At 43.6% G+C, this 20,145-nt stretch overlaps 2 protein-coding genes and 1 long non-coding RNA gene across 3 annotated transcripts; 2 read left to right on the forward strand and 1 right to left on the reverse strand.

Moving 5' to 3' along the window:
• Positions 1-1,183: 1,183 nt before the first annotated feature.
• On the forward strand, positions 1,184-2,654 carry LOC126984119 (cuticle protein 7-like). The gene is made up of 2 exons (XM_050837504.1): positions 1,184-1,195; positions 2,005-2,654. The coding sequence occupies exons 1-2, from the start codon at positions 1,184-1,186 to the stop codon at positions 2,410-2,412; spliced, it is 420 nt and encodes a 139-aa protein (XP_050693461.1). The 3' UTR covers positions 2,413-2,654.
• A 3,256-nt stretch (positions 2,655-5,910) lies between these two features.
• Positions 5,911-13,909, forward strand: LOC126984120 (calphotin-like). The gene is made up of 4 exons (XM_050837505.1): positions 5,911-6,078; positions 7,381-8,030; positions 12,282-12,294; positions 12,996-13,909. The coding sequence occupies exons 1-4, from the start codon at positions 6,067-6,069 to the stop codon at positions 13,665-13,667; spliced, it is 1,347 nt and encodes a 448-aa protein (XP_050693462.1). The 5' UTR covers positions 5,911-6,066; the 3' UTR covers positions 13,668-13,909.
• A 4,011-nt stretch (positions 13,910-17,920) lies between these two features.
• On the reverse strand, positions 17,921-19,439 carry LOC126984214 (uncharacterized). Its single transcript, XR_007736490.1, has 2 exons — positions 19,242-19,439; positions 17,921-18,858 (listed from the first exon to the last, which is right to left on the reverse strand). It is a non-coding gene; the product is annotated as an uncharacterized LOC126984214 (long non-coding RNA).
• Between the last annotated feature and the right edge of the window lie 706 nt (positions 19,440-20,145).

The raw sequence follows: 20,145 nt of genomic DNA on the forward strand, positions 1-20,145 counted from the left end.
GACCACCACCGCGCACACAGGCAGAGACGCTACTGTTTACACGCGATCTATTCCTGTACGGAGGAACGGTAGCAGCTGATATTTATTCCAATGTCATTACTAACTATTTAAAATATCTTTCGAGACAAAAGGCTTGGAAGTTTTATATTATCATTTTTTTTCTTCAGAATTTATATATAAAAATTTTTCGAGATTAGGATTTTGGTATTAAGTGATTTGTATATTTCCTGGATGGAGAGCCGCCAGTCAAACTCATGAGCCGCGCAATGAATACCAGTGGGCTAAGTGAACACCCAGGCCACGCGTAGCCTAGCCTGAGCGTATACTCCCAACTTTACATTTACATAATAGATAAATTGCACTCAGCTGATGCAGTTCGTTAACCAAGCTATGGAAACAGAGTGTAGGGAGTTTTAGAATGAAATTTTGTACTCTATAGAATGATCGGCAGACAAGTATGCCATTTTTTCCAACGACTATTAGGCCATTTTCCTGTGCCATTTTTTAATTTTTTTTATGTACCGTTGTTTCCATCGTAATTTTTCTCTTTTTCTTGTGTTCTTTTCCTGTGTAATTATTTCCGTGTCATTTCTTCTTTTTTCCTATGGCAGTTTTTTATAGGCCATTCTTTACACATCAGTTCCCATTTTCGTATGTAATTTCTTTACAGTGCTGTATTATTCCTGGGCAGCACTTTTATTTAATTTCGAAGGAGAGCTTGTACAACAGGCTAAAACTTACATGCATTGATTTCGCTGGACTGGACTGGATCTGACGTGGTTGATATTATAGTTGCTTACTACTATCGTTGTGTAGATAAAAAAAGAGATGTTGCTCGTGTTTCAAGGTGACAAGTGCGCGATGAGCAGACTAAGGCAATCAACGACCTTCACTCCGTCGCAAAAGTTTATAAGTTATTCTGCTGCTTTATGACGCAAAACGCGCTCTATTTGTGTCTTGCTGCACCGCCACCGCTGAGAATGTCTTGCAGAACACAGTATTGCTTCGCTCATCGACAACACAACTATAATGAAACAAAACGGGAAGAATGTGAACTTGAATGGAAGGAAGATGCCCTTAGGAAGCGTAGGGACGGGACAGGGCGGCCCAACCAGCACCGACTCATCTGCCGGTCATCACTCTCACAGATCCTGCCGTTGCCTGCACCACTAAAGACGAAGACATGAAGCTCCTGGTGAGTAGTGACGATGATTCAAACACTGCCATCACCTAAAGTTCAACCAACTAAACCTCATGTAGCTTGTCCACATCATCCCCAATTTCTCCATCCTTATTTTCTCTCCCATTTATTTCATCTTTTTCCATCTTTTCTCCACTCATATCTTCATCCGTTTATTTCATCTCTCATCTCTTGTCTAACAGTCTCACCTGAAAGCACCAGTTCCCTACCACCACCACCACCACCACTAACAGTCTAACATTTACCTCAAGCACCAATGCCCACCACCAGCACTACCAAAAACACTGCCCACCGCCACCAGTCTAGTCGCCCCCAATATATATATATATATATATATATATATATATATATATATATATATATATATATATATATAGATATATATATATATATATATATTCATTTTTTCTTTTTTTTCATTATTTGAACTGTGTGTAAATGTTATATACAAAATTGGGGTGCAAATATTCATGTCAATCTCGTCAGCAAACTGAGAGCCTGTGTTGGTATGAAAAAGTGTGTGTGTGTGTGTGTGTGTGTGTGTGTGTGTGTGTGTGTAAAGTGGAGGTTTGATAAAACAATTGATTCGTGGGCGAATCCTTGCAGGTTCTATTTGCCGTGGCGTCCGTCTGTGCGCGGCTCTCTTTATGTTGCAGCCGCTGCCCGTATATCCCCAGCAGCAGCAGCCTACAGCAGCTCCTCCCCACGCGGGCGGTCTCAGACAGGCCTCAGACAGGCCTTCCCCTTCCCTTCCCAGCAACTGGTCCAGCGGCTGGCCCAGCACCCAGCGATCCTCCAGGTAGCCCAGCCCGTCTCCAGCCCCTGTTGCAGTTGCCTCCCCAGTGGTGATAGCGGCTGCCCCTGAGCCCCTGGAAGCTCCGGAGCCTCCTATGCCCTCCCTCGCCACACCCTACGTAGGCGGCCAGTTCCATGCTCAGGATGAGCTGAAGCAGTACTCCTTTTCCCACTGGGGTGGTCCTAACACACGTGTGGAGACCAAGGATGCCCTGGGCCGCACCCGTGGCAGCTTCGCCTATGTAGACCCTGTCGGAGATGTGCAGGTGAGAAAGTACGCCGCCGCTCCCCTCACGGGCTTCAAGGTGGCTGCCTCAGACCTGCCCGTCGACACACCAGAGGTTGCCATCCTCAAGGCCGCGCACGAAAAGAATTACCGAGCCATCAAGGAAGTGATCCTGGGCACATCTGCGTAAACATTACATCGTCTTTTGGTTATGCCACAAGGGAACCACGCGTGAGAACAATAAGTGGGGGTGTTGACACATGGATCGCTAATATGAAGCATTTCAACACTGGATCAATCAATGACACAGGCTACAAAATACCTGTAGCGTACACGATTTGCACGAGTAACAAATGTTCACATCAATGGCTTATGAAAGTCAGGTAAAATGGTGAGCAAATTTACCAAATATTGAATAAAACCTTTTATATATTCAAGATTTCTTATTATCTTTAGTCCTGTTTGGCATACTGTTCAGGGAAACAATTCTACCAGATTTGTCCAACGAGATATCAGAGTCCTCGTGACCACCGAGGTGCTGGAGAACCGCCGCCGAGTGCGGCATTATGGGAGCTCTTGAGTGTAACTGCAGGGCAGACAGCCGAGGGACGCAGTGACTGAATACTTTGCACTGTATTGTTATGTCTATGGTATCTTGTTTCTTTGAATGTTTTTTTCGTTGCCTAATTTATATCATGGACAAGATTTTTTGTCCAATGTAGTTTTTTTGTTGCATTTTTCTCGATTTTCATTGTAATGTACATAAGGATACACCATGATATTAGGAGACTACAAGAGGGCAGACAACATACACATAGCGACTCCTTAGAGTGGGCTGTTCACCAACCTTCCTCCCCGCCTATAAATTTATCTAATCTCCAATTAAAACTCTCAATCTTGTTTGCATTAACTGTACATATCTGTTCAGTTCGTTTCTTTCATCTACTACCCTGTTCATGAACCAGTTCTTGGCCATTCCCTTCCTGAACCCGAAGTTCTCCACTTCATGCCCGTTACTGCGTGTTCCTACGTCTGTTGTTAATGTTAGTTCGTCATCTGAAGTGACTTACTTAATTTCCCTAACTTTTTAAAATCTTCAGTTAAATCACCTCGCAATCAATTTTTTTTCTGAAGAAATAATATTGAATGTTTTATTTTTGTCTTTCTCTGTACTGCAAGATTATAAGTCTTGGATTGTTTTAGTAATTCTTCTTCTTGGTGCTGATTGAAGGGAAGGTATATATTTTCTGTACTAGGGATACCAAAGCTAAGTAGCACAATCTTGCTGAGGCCTAACCAGTGCCAGATACATATTAAGGATAACTTCTGCGCTCTGGTTATTAATGTATATGTAAATAAACCCGAAGGCTGTTTGCGCGGTTTCTGGCGGTAATTCAGTGATTTCTGCGTCGAAGATCTGAGTTCACGCGCACATCCATATCCCTTTCGCAGCAAACGTGACCAAGAACTGTGTTGTTTAACGGGTAATTTCTCAAGGGGGTATTTTTCACTCAGGACGCTGGATTTATCGATGCTGAATTGCATGATCCACTTACTGGAGCACTCGTTCAGGCCATTTAGTTACTCGTGTAATACCACAGGCAGAGTCGTTGTCATAAGAAATCATGTATTCGCTTAGAGATTCACTTACTACATAAAACAATTCTTTGAGCCCCGTTACGGGAGCCATGATCGGGTCAGCACAGACAGCACGAGCGCAGCGTTTATATCTCCAGGCGGAGCTTTCGTAGCCATGCCGTTTTGGCGTGTAAATTATACGATATTAGGGGAGCTTATAGTATAGGGTAAGCAAAGAAAGATTGTGCATATAAAGATAATGTTAGGTTGAGCAAATATGTAGCAAATATTGTTGTGTATGAAGAAACAAAAGCAATGTACAGATTAGGAAATTAGAAGCAAACTGTGTGACGAAGGAAACTAGAGTCAAACAAAGATTATAATGTCACTAGTCCTCTGTATTATATACACATAACTGGCATTCAGGATGAGAAAAACGAATGCATGTGTGAAATTTGGTAATTACAAGAAATATATGTTGTTATATGCAGATGACATGATAGCTATGAATGGGCCAGCAGAAGAGCTCCAAACACTATTAAATGTAGTAAGTGGGTGTGGGAGAGACTTTGCAGTGAAATCAAGCAGTGAGAAAAGCAGTTATGATAGTAAATAAGTCTGAAGATGAGAAAACAATAGAGGGAGACGGAAAGACTGATTGCATGGATGCATGGAACATGTGAAGACAAGTCAGGGCTTGTGGATAGCCTGAATGGTTGTCAGAAAGTTGAAAAATGAAAGATCAGCCTGATGGATCAGTTGGTTGACTGGCAAGGTGCGAAGCACGGATAGGAGCTGGCAAGAAGTACCTACCGGTACCTTAATGGTGTGATGAGCGGAAATGTGCCAATCCCATTTTTACTTATTTCATGGTTTTTCATTTTGTTGGTAGGCTGGCCACTCGTTTCCCCGCCATCCGTACTTTTCGCTTAATTATGTAACGATGCATCATGCCAGACCACCACCGCGCACACAGGCAGAGACGCTACTGTTTACACGCGATCTATTCCTGTACGGAGGAACGGTAGCAGCTGATATTTATTCCAATGTCATTACTAACTATTTAAAATATCTTTCGAGACAAAAGGCTTGGAAGTTTTATATTATCTTTTTTTTTCAGAATTTATATATAAAAAAAATTTCGAGATTAGGATTTTGGTATTAAGTGATTTGTATATTTCCTGGATGGAGAGCCGCCAGTCAAACTCATGAGCCGCGCAATGAATACCAGTGGGCTAAGTGAACACCCAGGCCACGCGTAGCCTAGCCTGAGCGTATACTCCCAACTTTACATTTACATAATAGATAAATTGCACTCAGCTGATGCAGTTCGTTAACCAAGCTATGGAAACAGAGTGTAGGGAGTTTTAGAATGAAATTTTGTACTCTATAGAATGATCGGCAGACAAGTATGCCATTTTTTCCAACGACTATTAGGCCATTTTCCTGTGCCATTTTTTTTTTTTTTTTTTTTTTTTTTATGTACCGTTGTTTCCATCGTAATTTTTCTCTTTCTTGTGTTCTTTTCCTGTGTAATTATTTCCGTGTCATTTCTTCACTCGTCAATTTCGTCATGCTCACGTTGTTTCCTCTTTTTTTTCCTATGGCAGTTTTTCCAGTGCATTTCTTTTTTTATAGGCCATTCTTTACACATCAGTTTTCCCATTTTTCGTATGTAATTTCTTTACAGTGCTGTATTATTCCTGGGCCAGTTTTTCCTATGTCACTTCTACCTCTCCCACTTTTATTTAATTTCGGGAAGGGAGAGCTTGTACGACGAGGCTAAAACTTACTGCATTCCTATGATTTCGCTGGACTGGACTGGATCTGACGTGGTTGGTATTATAGTTGCTTACTACTATCGTTGTGTAGATAAAAAAAATGTTGCTCGTGTTTCAAGGTGACAAGTGAGCGATGATCAGACTAATGCAATCAACGACCTTCACTCCGTCGCAAAAGTTTATAAGTTATTCCTGCTTTAATGACGCAAAACGCGCTCTATTTGTGTCTTGCTGCACCGCCACCGCTGAGAATGTCTTGCAGAACACAGTATTGCTTCGCTCATCGACAACACAACTATAATGAAACAAAACGGGAAGAATGTGAACTTGAATGGAAGGCCGCGTTGGTGAAGATGCCCCTTGGGAAGCGTAGGGACGGGACAGGGCGTGGCCCACCGCCTGTTGCTATATAACCAGCACCGACTCATCTGCCGGTCATCACTCTCACAGATCCTGCCGTTGCCTGCACCACTAAAGACGAAGACATGAAGCTCCTGGTGAGTAGTGACGATGAGCAGCACTTCAAACACTGCCATCACCTAAAGTTCAACCAGCTAAACCTCTAGTAGCTTGTCCTTACCATCACTAATTTGCTCTCCCATTTATTTTCATCTTTTCTCCATCTCATTTCCTTTCGCCTCTCCTCATATCTTCATCCGTTTATTTCATCTCCACTTCCCTTACTTCTTTATCTCTCATTCCCTCACTCGCCTCCTCTACTTTTGTTTTCTCTTTAACCTTCTTCCTCCTAGACTTTTTCTGTACGTCTCTCACACTCTTGTCTAATAGTCTCACCTCAAGCACCAGTTCCCACCACCACCACTCTGCTAAACACGGCCACCACTAACAGTCTAACATTTACCTCAAGCACCAATGCCCACCACCAGCACTACCAAAACACTGCCACCGCCACCAGTCTAATAGTCACCTAAACCACCAGTCCCCACCACCATCACTGTACCTAGCCACTGCCACCACCAACTCACCCACACCAGCAGTGCCCATCACCAACACTGCCTCAACACCACCGCCACCAGTCATATACTCACCTAAACCACCACTCAGCACAACTTCTCCTTCACAGAGCTCCTCCCTCAGTCACTGTTGTATTTTCCGTCTCTCTTATTAACATTTCTTTATGTTCCACACCGCCACCAAAACGCCACTCACCAATGCCCGTCACCACCACCAATACTTCACGCACAAAACGTTCCTCTTCCAATCACTGCTTTAGAGTTCTTCCATCAAGCTCATTGCGGCGCCAGGTTTGTATAACCTCCACCCAATCAATCTTAACGCTTTCTGATTTTCCTCAAATTGATTTTTTAAATGATTTTTAACTTCATTCACGTTATTAATATTCTTTGATTTGAGGTGCAATAAGTTTCCTTTCTCTACAGTACTGTATTCTATAATATATATATATATATATATATCTATATATATATATATATATATATATATATATATATATATATATATATATATATATATTCATTTTTCTCTTTTTTTCATTACATTTGAACTGTAAGTAATGTTATATACAAATTGGGTGCAAATATTCGAAGCCTACCGTCAATCTGTGGGCAAACTGAGAGCCTGTGTTGTAGGGCATTGCTATTATTTTTTTGTGTACGTAGGGAGATAAAAAATAAAGGGAACTTTTAATGAAATTGGTATGAAAAAGTGTGTGTGTGTGTGTGTGTGTGTGTGTGTGTGTGTGTGTGTGTAAAGTGGAGGGTTTGATAAAACAATTGATTCGTGGGCGAGCAAGTGTGATTGACAAGTAATCCTTGCAGGTTCTATTTGCCGTGGCGTCCGTCTGTGCCGGCGCTCCTTATATGTTGCAGCCGCTGCCGTATATCCCAAGCCCAGCAATAGCCTACAGCAGCTCCCTCACGCCGGCGGTCTCCAGACTACCTCAGACAGGCATCAAGCTCCCCTTCCCAGCAACCGTCCAGTTCGTGGCCCCGGCACCAGCGATCCAAGCCGTCCAGGTAGCCCAGCCCGTCCAAGTAGCCCAGCCCGTCCAGGTTGCCACCACGTACCAGGCCGCTCCAGCCCCTGTTGCAGTTGCCTCCCCAGTGGTGATAGCGGCTGCCCCTGAGCCCCTGGAAGCTCCGGAGCCTCCTATGCCCTCCCTCGCCACACCCTACGTAGGCGGCCAGTTCCATGCTCAGGATGAGCTGAAGCAGTACTCCTTTGCCCACTGGGGTGGTCCTAACACACGTGTGGAGACCAAGGATGCCCTGGGCCGCACCCGTGGCAGCTTCGCCTATGTAGACCCTGTCGGAGATGTGCAGGTGAGAAAGTACGCCGCCGCTCCCCTCACGGGCTTCAAGGTGGCTGCCTCAGACCTGCCCGTCGACACACCAGAGGTTGCCACCCTCAAGGCCGCGCACGAAAAGAGTTACCGAGCCATCAAGGAAGTGATCCTGGGCACATCTGCGTAAACATTACATCGTCTTTTGGTTATGCCACAAGGGAACCACGCGTGAGAACAATAAGTGGGGGTGTTGACACATGGATCGCTAATATGAAGCATTTCAACACTGGATCAATCAATGACACAGGCTACAAAATACCTGTAGCGTACACGATTTGCACGAGTAACAGATGTTCACATCAATGGCTTATGAAAGTCAGGTAAAATGGTGAGCAAATTTACCAAATATTGAATAAAACCTTTTATATATTCAAGATTTCTTATTATCTTTAGTCCTGTTTGGCATACTGTTCAGGGAAACAATTCTACCAGATTTGTCCAACGAGATATCAGAGTCCTCGTGACCACCGAGGTGCTGGAGAACCGCCGCCGAGTGCGGCATTATGGGAGCTCTTGAGTGTAACTGCAGGGCAGACAGCCGAGGGACGCAGTGACTGAATACTTTGCACTGTATTGTTATGTCTATGGTATCTTGCTTCTTTGAATGTTTTTTTCGTTGCCTAATTTATATCATGGACAAGATTTTTTGTCCAATGTAGTTTTTTTGTTGCATTTTTCTCGATTTTCATTGTAATGTACATAAGGATACACCATGATATTAGGAGACTACAAGAGGGCAGACAACATACACATAGCGACTCCTTAGAGTGGGCTGTTCACCAACCTTCCTCCCCGCCTATAAATTTATCTAATCTCCAATTAAAACTCTCAATCTTGTTTGCATTAACTGTACATATCTGTTCAGTTCGTTTCTTTCATCTACTACCCTGTTCATGAACCAGTTCTTGGCCATTCCCTTCCTGAACCCGAAGTTCTCCACTTCATGCCCGTTACTGCGTGTTCCTACGTCTGTTGTTAATGTAAGTACGTCATCTGAAGTGACTTACTTAATTTCCCTAACTTTTTAAAATCTTCAATTAAATCACCTCGCAATCAATTTTTTTTATTATTATTATTATTATTATTATTATTATTTTTTTTTTTTTGTCTTTCTCTGTACTGCAAGATTATAAGTCTTGGATTGTTTTAGTAATTCTTCTTCTTGGTGCTGATTGAAGGGAAGCTATATATTTTCTGTACTAGGGATACCAAAGCTAAGTAGCACAATCTTGCTGAGGCCTAACCAGTGCCAGATACATATTAAGGATAACTTCTGCGCTCTGGTTATTAATGTATATGTAAATAAACCCGAAGGCTGTTTGCGCGGTTTCTGGCGGTAATTCAGTGATTTCTGCGTCGAAGATCTGAGTTCACGCGCACATCCATATCCCCTTCGCAGCAAACGTGACCAAGAACTGTGTTGTTTAACGGGTAATTTCTCAAGGGGGTATTTTTCACTCAGGACGCTGGATTTATCGATGCTGAATTGCATGATCCACTTATTGGAGCACTCGTTCAGGCCATTTAGTTACTCGTGTAATACCACAGGCAGAGTCGTTGTCATAAGAAATCATGTATTCGCTTAGAGATTCACTTACTACATAAAACAATTCTTTGAGCCCCGTTACGGGAGCCATGATCGGGTCAGCACAGACAGCACGAGCGCAGCGTTTATATCTCCAGGCGGAGCTTTCGTAGCCATGCCGTTTTGGCGTGTAAATTATACGATATTAGGGGAGCTTATAGTATAGGGTAAGCAAAGAAAGATTGTGCATATAAAGATAATGTTAGGTTGAGCAAATATGTAGCAAATATTGTTGTGTATGAAGAAACAAAAGCAATGTACAGATTAGGAAATTAGAAGCAAACTGTGTGACGAAGGAAACTAGAGTCAAACAAAGATTATAATGTCACTAGTCCTCTGTATTATATACACATAACTGGCATTCAGGATGAGAAAAACGAATGCATGTGTGAAATTTGGTAATTACAAGAAATATATGTTGTTATATGCAGATGACATGATAGCTATGAATGGGCCAGCAGAAGAGCTCCAAACACTATTAAATGTAGTAAGTGGGTGTGGGAGAGACTTTGCAGTGAAATCAAGCAGTGAGAAAAGCAGTTATGATAGTAAATAAGTCTGAAGATGAGAAAACAATAGAGGGAGACGGAAAGACTGATTGCATGGATGCATGGAACATGTGAAGACAAGTCAGGGCTTGTGGATAGCCTGAATGGTTGTCAGAAAGTTGAAAAATGAAAGATCAGCCTGATGGATCAGTTGGTTGACTGGCAAGGTGCGAAGCACGGATAGGACCTGGCAAGAAGTACCTACCGGTACTTTAATGGTGTGATGAGCGGAAATGTGCCAATCCCATTTTTACTTTTTTCATGGTTTTTCATTTTGTTGGTAGGCTGGCCACTCGTTTCCCCGCCATCCGTACTTTTCGCTTAATTATGTAACGATCCATCATGCCAGACCACCACCGCGCACACAGGCAGAGACGCTACTGTTTACACGCGATCTATTCCTGTACGGAGGAACGGTAGCAGCTGATATTTATTCCAATGTCATTACTAACTATTTAAAATATCTTTCGAGACAAAAGGCTTGGAAGTTTTATATTATCTTTTTTTTTTCTTCAGAATTTATATATATAAAAATTTCGAGATTAGGATTTTGGTATTAAGTGATTTGTATATTTCCTGGATGGAGAGCCGCCAGTCAAACTCATGAGCCGCGCAATGAATACCAGTGGGCTAAGTGAACACCCAGGCCACGCGTAGCCTAGCCTGAGCGTATACTCCCAACTTTACATTTACATAATAGATAAATTGCACTCAGCTGATGCAGTTCGTTAACCAAGCTATGGAAACAGAGTGTAGGGAGTTTTAGAATGAAATTTTGTACTCTATAGAATGATCGGCAGACAAGTATGCCATTTTTTCCAACGACTATTAGGCCATTTTCCTGTGCCATTTATTTTTATTTTTATGTACCGTTGTTTCCATCGTAATTTTTCTCTTTTTCTTGTGTTCTTTTCCTGTGTAATTATTTCCGTGTCATTTCTTCACTCGTCAATTTCGTCATGCTCACGTTGTTTCCTCTTTTTTTTCCTATGGCAGTTTTTCCAGTGCATTTCTTTTTTTATAGGCCATTCTTTACACATCAGTTTTCCCATTTTTCGTATGTAATTTCTTTACAGTGCTGTATTATTCCTGGGCCAGTTTTTCCTATGTCACTTCTACCTCTCCCACTTTTATTTAATTTCGGGAAGGGAGAGCTTGTACGACGAGGCTAAAACTTACTGCATTCCTATGATTTCGCTGGACTGGACTGGATCTGACGTGGTTGATATTATAGTTGCTTACTACTATCGTTGTGTAGATAAAAAAAGAGATGTTGCTCGTGTTTCAAGGTGACAAGTGAGCGATGATCAGACTAATGCAATCAACGACCTTCACTCCGTCGCAAAAGTTTATAAGTTATTCCTGCTTTAATGACGCAAAACGCGCTCTATTTGTGTCTTGCTGCACCGCCACCGCTGAGAATGTCTTGCAGAACACAGTATTGCTTCGCTCATCGACAACACAACTATAATGAAACAAAACGGGAAGAATGTGAACTTGAATGGAAGGCCGCGTTGGTGAAGATGCCCCTTGGGAAGCGTAGGGACGGGACAGGGCGTGGCCCACCGGCTGTTGCTATATAACCAGCACCGACTCATCTGCCGGTCATCACTCTCACAGATCCTGCCGTTGCCTGCACCACTAAAGACGAAGACATGAAGCTCCTGGTGAGTAGTGACGATGATTCAAACACTGCCATCACCTAAAGTTCAACCAACTAAACCTCATGTAGCTTGTCCACATCATCCCTAATTTGCTCTCCCATTTATTTTCATCTTTTCTCCATCTCATTTCCTTTCGCCTCTCCTCATATCTTCATCCGTTTATTTCATCTCCACTTCCCTTACTTCTTTATCTCTCATTCCCTCACTCGCCTCCTCTACTTTTGTTTTCTCTTTAACCTTCTTCCTCCTAGACTTTTTCTGTACGTCTCTCACACTCTTGTCTAACAGTCTCACCTCAAGCACCAGTTCCCACCACCACCACCACCACCACCACCACTAACAGTCTAACATTTACCTCAAGCACCAATGCCCACCACCAGCACTACCAAAACACTGCCACCGCCACCAGTCTAATAGTCACCTAAACCACCAGTCCCCACCACCATCACTGTAGCTAGCCACTGCCACCACCAACTCACCCACACCAGCAGTGCCCATCACCAACACTGCCTCAACACCACCGCCACCAGGCATATACTCACCTAAACCACCACTCAGCACAACTTCTCCTTCACAGAGCTCCTCCCTCAGTCACTGTTGTATTTTCCGTCTCTCTTATTAACATTTCTTTATGTTCCACACCGCCACCAAAACGCCACTCACCAATGCCCGTCACCACCACCAATACTTCACGCACACAACGTTCCTCTTCCAATCACTGCTTTAGAGTTCTTCCATCAAGCTCATTGCGGCGCCAGGTTTGTATAACCTCCACCCAATCAATCTTAACGCTTTCTGATTTTCCTCAAATTGATTTTTTAAATGATTTTTAACTTCATTCACGTTATTAATATTCTTTGATTTGAGGTGCAATAAGTTTCCTTTCTCTACAGTACTGTATTCTATAATATATATATATATATATATATATATATATATATATATATATATATATATATATATATATATATATATATATATATATATTCATTTTTCTCTTTCTTTTCATTACATTTGAACTGTTAGTAATGTTATACACAAATTGGGTGCAAATATTCGATGCCTACCGTCAATCTGTGGGCAAACTGAGAGCCTGTGTTGTAGGGCATTGCTATTATTTTTTTGTGTACGTAGGGAGATAAAAAATAAAGGGAACTTTTAATGAAATTGGTATGAAAAAGTGTGTGTGTGTGTGTGTGTGTGTGTGTGTGTGTGTGTGTGTAAAGTGGAGGGTTTGATAAAACAATTGATTCGTGGGCGAGCAAGTGTGATTGACAAGTAATCCTTGCAGGTTCTATTTGCCGTGGCGTCCGTCTGTGCCGGCGCTCCTTATATGTTGCAGCCGCTGCCGTATATCCCAAGCCCAGCAATAGCCTACAGCAGCTCCCTCACGCCGGCGGTCTCCAGACTACCTCAGACAGGCATCAAGCTCCCCTTCCCAGCAACCGTCCAGTTCGTGGCCCCGGCACCAGCGATCCAAGCTGTCCAGGTAGCCCAGCCCGTCCAAGTAGCCCAGCCCGTCCAAGTAGCCCAGCCCGTCCAGGTTGCCACCACGTACCAGGCCGCTCCAGCCCCTGTTGCAGTTGCCTCCCCAGTGGTGATAGCGGCTGCCCCTGAGCCCCTGGAAGCTCCGGAGCCTCCTATGCCCTCCCTCGCCACACCCTACGTAGGCGGCCAGTTCCATGCTCAGGATGAGCTGAAGCAGTACTCCTTTGCCCACTGGGGTGGTCCTAACACACGTGTGGAGACCAAGGATGCCCTGGGCCGCACCCGTGGCAGCTTCGCCTATGTAGACCCTGTCGGAGATGTGCAGGTGAGAAAGTACGCCGCCGCTCCCCTCACGGGCTTCAAGGTGGCTGCCTCAGACCTGCCCGTCGACACACCAGAGGTTGCCACCCTCAAGGCCGCGCACGAAAAGAGTTACCGAGCCATCAAGGAAGTGATCCTGGGCACATCTGCGTAAACATTACATCGTCTTTTGGTTATGCCACAAGGGAACCACGCGTGAGAACAATAAGTGGGGGTGTTGACACATGGATCGCTAATATGAAGCATTTCAACACTGGATCAATCAATGACACAGGCTACAAAATACCTGTAGCGTACACGATTTGCACGAGTAACAGATGTTCACATCAATGGCTTATGAAAGTCAGGTAAAATGGTGAGCAAATTTACCAAATATTGAATAAAACCTTTTATATATTCAAGATTTCTTATTATCTTTAGTCCTGTTTGGCATACTGTTCAGGCAACAATTCTACCAGATTTGTTCAACGAGATATCAGAGTCCTCGTGACCACCGAGGTGCTGGAGAACCGCCGCCGAGTGCGGCATTATGGGAGCTCTTGAGTGTAACTGCAGGGCAGACAGCCGAGGGACGCAGTGACTGAATACTTTGCACTGTATTGTTATGTCTATGGTATCTTGCTTTTTTGAATGTTTTTTTCGTTGCCTAATTTATATCATGGACAAGATTTTTTGTCCAATGTAGTTTTTTTGTTGCATTTTTCTCGATTTTCATTGTAATGTACATAAGGATACACCATGATATTAGGAGACTACAAGAGGGCAGACAACATACACATAGCGACTGCTTAGAGTGGGCTGTTCACCAACCTTCCTCCCCGCCTATAAATTTAACTAATCTCCAATTAAAACTCTCAATCTTGTTTGCATTAACTGTACATATCTGTTCAGTTCGTTTCTTTCATCTACTACCCTGTTCATGAACCAGTTCTTGGCCATTCCCTTCCTGAACCCGAAGTTTTCCACTTCATGCCCGTTACTGCGTGTTCCTACGTCTGTTGTTAATGTAAGTACGTCATCTGAAGTGACTTACTTAATTTCCCTAACTTTTTAAAATCTTCAATTAAATCACCTCGCAATCACTTTTTTTTATTATTATTATTATTATTATTTTTTTTTTTTTGTCTTTCTCTGTACTGCAAGATTATAAGTCTTGGATTGTTTTAGTAATTCTTCTTCTTGGTGCTGATTGAAGGGAAGCTATATATTTTCTGTACTAGGGATACCAAAGCTAAGTAGCACAATCTTGCTGAGGCCTAACCAGTGCCAGATACATATTAAGGATAACTTCTGCGCTCTGGTTATTAATGTATATGTAAATAAACCCGAAGGCTGTTTGCGCGGTTTCTGGCGATAATTCAGTGATTTCTGCGTCGAAGATCTGAGTTCACGCGCACATCCATATCCCTTTCGCAGCAAACGTGACCAAGAACTGTGTTGTTTAACGGGTAATTTCTCAAGGGGGTATTTTTCACTCAGGACGCTGGATTTATCGATGCTGAATTGCATGATCCACTTATTGGAGCACTCGTTCAGGCCATTTAGTTACTCGTGTAATACCACAGGCAGAGTCGTTGTCATAAGAAATCATGTATTCGCTTAGAGATTCACTTACTACATAAAACAATTCTTTGAGCCCCGTTACGGGAGCCATGATCGGGTCAGCACAGACAGCACGAGCGCAGCGTTTATATCTCCAGGCGGAGCTTTCGTAGCCATGCCGTTTTGGCGTGTAAATTATACGATATTAGGGGAGCTTATAGTATAGGGTAAGCAAAGAAAGATTGTGCATATAAAGATAATGTTAAGTTGAGCAAATATGTAGCAAATATTGTTGTGTATGAAGAAACAAAAGCAATGTACAGATTAGGAAATTAGAAGCAAACTGTGTGACGAAGGAAACTAGAGTCAAACAAAGATTATAATGTCACTAGTCCTCTGTATTATATACACATAACTGGCATTCAGGATGAGAAAAACGAATGCATGTGTGAAATTTGGTAATTACAAGAAATATATGTTGTTATATGCAGATGACATGATAGCTATGAATGGGCCAGCAGAAGAGCTCCAAACACTATTAAATGTAGTAAGTGGGTGTGGGAGAGACTTTGCAGTGAAATCAAGCAGTGAGAAAAGCAGTTATGATAGTAAATAAGTCTGAAGATGAGAAAACAATAGAGGGAGACGGAAAGACTGATTGCATGGATGCATGGAACATGTGAAGACAAGTCAGGGCTTGTGGATAGCCTGAATGGTTGTCAGAAAGTTGAAAAATGAAAGATCAGCCTGATGGATCAGTTGGTTGACTGGCAAGGTGCGAAGCACGGATAGGAGCTGGCAAGAATGATTCTCTCTCTCTCTCTCTCTCTCTCTCTCTCTCTCTCTCTCTCTCTCTCTCTCTCTCTCTCTCTCTCTCTCTCTCTCTCTCTCTCTCTCTCTCTCTCTCTCTCTCTCTCTCTCTCTCTCTCTCTCTCTCTCTCTCTCTTTTTGCTGTGTGTGCCGTAAAATTAAGTGAAATTTAAAGATTAAAAGTAAAAGGATAAGGGAAAATATTTCATATTTTGTTGATTTTAATGCAAAAAATTGTTTATTATTATTATTTTGTCAGCCTTGTGGGCGGCAGGTCCAGGCTAGAATTGCCGCCCCCCTAAAAGTGCCGCCCCTGGGCATATGCCCCCCCCCCCCTGCCCCCCCATGTGAGGGCCCTGGTGATCTTCTTGGTACTCAGTTTTTGTGTAGAAATGTGCTGGAGACTTATTTTGTGAGGGAAATATGACGGACGGTGTGTAGGAAATGTGGCAGTGCTCCAACAACTGTAGTTTTGTAGATATGACTCCGCCCCTGTGCGACATTCACACATATTACACCCACTGAGTTTAATGTCAGGTTCCAGTCGTACCCAAAGACCCGTCACCTGCTGACTTCCAAGCTCATTCGGGTAGAGAAATGAGACCATGGTGAATCACACACACACACACACACACACACACACACACACGGAGCTCCGTATAGTGTAATGGTTAGCGAGCTATAACAATAGCCTTACAACTGGATCGTCCTGAGTTCGATTCCCAGGCGAAATGGAGATGGATGGGCAGACCCTTTTAATCCGTACCACTGTCCACTTGACAGCGGATGGGTACTGGGTGTCAGCCGGAGCCTCGGAGGCTGTATGCTGCCTGCAATGCGGGCTTATTTTTTATTATAGGTTTTTTTCTTCCTTGAGCTGTTTCCTTTACTGTAAAAAAAAATATATATTCTTGAACTCAATTATTTTTCAGCACTTGGCGATTTTAGAACCAATCAACGCTCGCAGTGAGTGCGGGGGTGCTGGGGGGCTGCTCGTGGATGTGCGCCTTGGCAGGAGGAGGTTCAAACCCGTCAAGATGGGTATACTGCCTCCTGCAACAGTAACCTCTCTAGGCAATGGCAAGTACAGAGTCCAAAGCCAATCTACATCCTCTGTACAGTACAAGGTTGACACAAACACAAGATTTTGTGAGTGCACCACACAAGAACATGGCTCAGTGTGCAAGCACCAAGTTGCCTGTGCTATAATTATCATTGTATTTATTTTCTTGATTATTATATTATTATTATTATTACTTTGTCCAAAGCTGCCTAAACCCTGCTGTGGATCATCATCATCATCACCATCATCATCATCTACAGCAGGTTTAGGCAACAACAAATTTTCCTGCATGTTTTTGCCTTCAGCCAATATGTCTTTGTCTGGCTGAAATAAACACCTGAAGAAACTTTCTTCAGGAACACTTTCCTCACATTACAATGGTCGCGAGCCATCGTCAGTTTGCAGGATTGGAGGCGAATTGTCATGCTCAGTTCAGCACAGGCAGTCATTTAATTTTTCCTGTGGTGCACCTACAAAATCCTGTGTTTTTGTCAACCTCGTACTGTACAGAGGATGAAGATTGACTTTGGACTCTGTAGCCTACTTGCCATAATTTCCTAGAGAGGTTACTGCTTCAGGGGGCAGTGTGCCCATCTTGACGGAAATGACCCTCCGCCTACCAAGAGGCGCATGCACGAGCATAATACCCCCCAGCACCCCTACACTCACTGTGAACGTTGACTGGTTCGCCCGGTGCTGAACAATAATAGGGTTCGGGAACATGCGTCCCGCTTCCCTGGTGTGTGTGAGTGTGAGCCAGCAGGGGGTGCGAGGTTTCAGCTATACCATGAGATCCGCCACTTGTGAGCTCCACACTCATCCGGAGAGTACTCTGGCTGGCGATTGCGAGTTTATCGAGTGGTCAGACTATGGTGAATTACACACACAATACGGTCACCGTCATCATTATTCCTTCCCTCTTTTGCTGTGTATTTTACCTACAATAACTAATTTGATGCAATCATGTTACAAGGAATTAAGAAAACTCTGCCCAGTTTTAATTCATAAAATAATAAAATTACACAATCATACAAAATGTAACACCTGAGATAAAATGTCTGGTCATGAAAGACTGAGTATATTATCATCAACCTAAGGAGACTGAACTAAAGCCGGAAGGCCTTGTGGAACCCGTCACGTGCCATTGTACGAACACTGAACTGCACCCGTCACTCCAGCATCCAAGTCCGTTCAACCCAAGACGTAACCACACTCACCCTCTTCATCGCCTACCATAAACAGTTTTAAAGGAATATTCTGCTTGTCTGGGGAGTTCGGGCGAGACGCTTTCTGGTGAGGGGGTCTCAGCTGGCTCGACCAAGTTTTCATCTTGTGTAGACTTCTCGTTGTCACTGTGAGGGGCACGGGCGGAAGGAGCGGCATTCTGTGGCTCGTATATATAGTCTTGTTCTTCATAGAATTCATAGTAAGGGAATTCATATGCTGGAGCCTTGGTGATAGGGACCTCAGGCTTTTGTTCATTAGGGATTAATACGTCAGGAACTGATATATCGGGAGCAGATGCGTCGGAATGCGGGACCTCGGGAATGATAACTGGAGCAGGATCATCGGCAATAACATCTGGAACAGGAACCTCGAGAGTGGAAAAGTCAACATGTGAATTATCGATAGGCTGGACATTGTGCTCCGGTGTTCCAGGCACAGGAGTTTCAGGGGCAGCAGTGGTCTGGGGGCTGGGTGAGGTGGTGGCAGGCGTGCGCCGCTCGCCGGCCACAGGGTTCCAGCGTGGTGCCGTGAATCTTCTCCTGCTGGGCCAAGTTGCTGCGGCAGCGGTGTGAGTGTTGCCGGTGTGAGATATAGAGAAGCTATATGAAGCTTGTACTGGGCTGCGGGGAGGACCAGGGAGCCGCAGTGCTGAGCAATCCAAAAGACAACAGGCCCAGCATCCCGCCAGCAGGAGTGCAGTCACCTATAAAAAAATATAAACCGAAGAGAATCATTGGAAAGTGAAATAAATATACATAGGTAGTATAGAGCACAACGGCAATTGTTATACAAATATAATCATATCGAAAGTTATATTACAATCTCGTTAGGGCTCTGAACTTGAATTTACTGGCAATCGGTACTGTCATGTTGAATACACAATACAAAATTTCATCAGATATGGAATCGTGTGTCTGAGTCATTCTGATGGCCACGCAATTGTGACGCAAAGTCAGGTAATTTCCCATTGGGATTTGGGGGCGTGGAGGGGAACGATGGTTATGTTACTGTGGTGCACTTTAGGCAGAAAAACAAATGCCCACGCAGCGTATGAATTCAAGGAGCGAAAAAGACAGAACAACCCACCCGAGTGTTCATGGTGTGGTGAGGACGGCGGCTGGAGAGGTGGAGAGAACGCTGCCGCTATATATACTGGCCCCTCCCATGGCTGCCTCCCACCATGCCCTCCTTCCCTCGCCCTACCTTCCCATTTGGCTCACTGACAACGATCACAACAGTTATTATATTTTAGATTTATGTGCATCGTGTTGGATAAGTTTTGTTGTTTTCAGCGAACACTCTCTCTCTCTCTCTCTCTCTCTCTCTCTCTCTCTCTCTCTCTCTCTCTCTCTCTCTCTCTCTCTCTCTCTCTCTCTCTCTCTCAGCTATTTAAAAACAATACCTACAATGTTTTTAAGTTTTCAGGGGAAGAATTTACTGGCTTGGGTATTATTAGGAGTACCAACTATCATAACATTCAACATCCAATATTTATAAAGGTGCTTCATAGTTCATTTCACACTAATATTTATGCCATTACCTAACCGTATAATTACCTAAAGAATCTCATTTCAAGGAGTCAAAGTCTCCTACGCCACCCATGCATCACTATACTCTCTCCTCATTTTTTGGTGTTCCATGCATTCCAGTCGTCTCCCTCTCTTGGCCTCCCTCCCTCCCTTCCTCCATCGCGCTGCCCCTCCCTTTCCTCGGCGTGACCTTCACCTTACGTCAGACCAGTTTCTCAGCGGCCTTGCGACTATCAGGCCCGGCAGGATCTTCAACCACGGCGAAGGTTTAAAATTAACATTCTTGGGTTTCTCGTTTCTCGACGTTTCAGATGGAAGCAAATTTAATGCATATCCAAGACCGAATTTATGAAACGGATTTCAGGTAGAACATTATCAGAAGCAGAACTAAACCATATATATAGTGGTGTGGCTAAGAACATGGGGTCTCTCTCTCTCTCTCTCTCTCTCTCTCTCTCTCT

This window comes from Eriocheir sinensis, chromosome 56 (genome assembly GCF_024679095.1).
Source record: "Eriocheir sinensis breed Jianghai 21 chromosome 56, ASM2467909v1, whole genome shotgun sequence".
Taxonomy (NCBI): Eukaryota; Metazoa; Arthropoda; class Malacostraca; order Decapoda; family Varunidae; genus Eriocheir; species Eriocheir sinensis.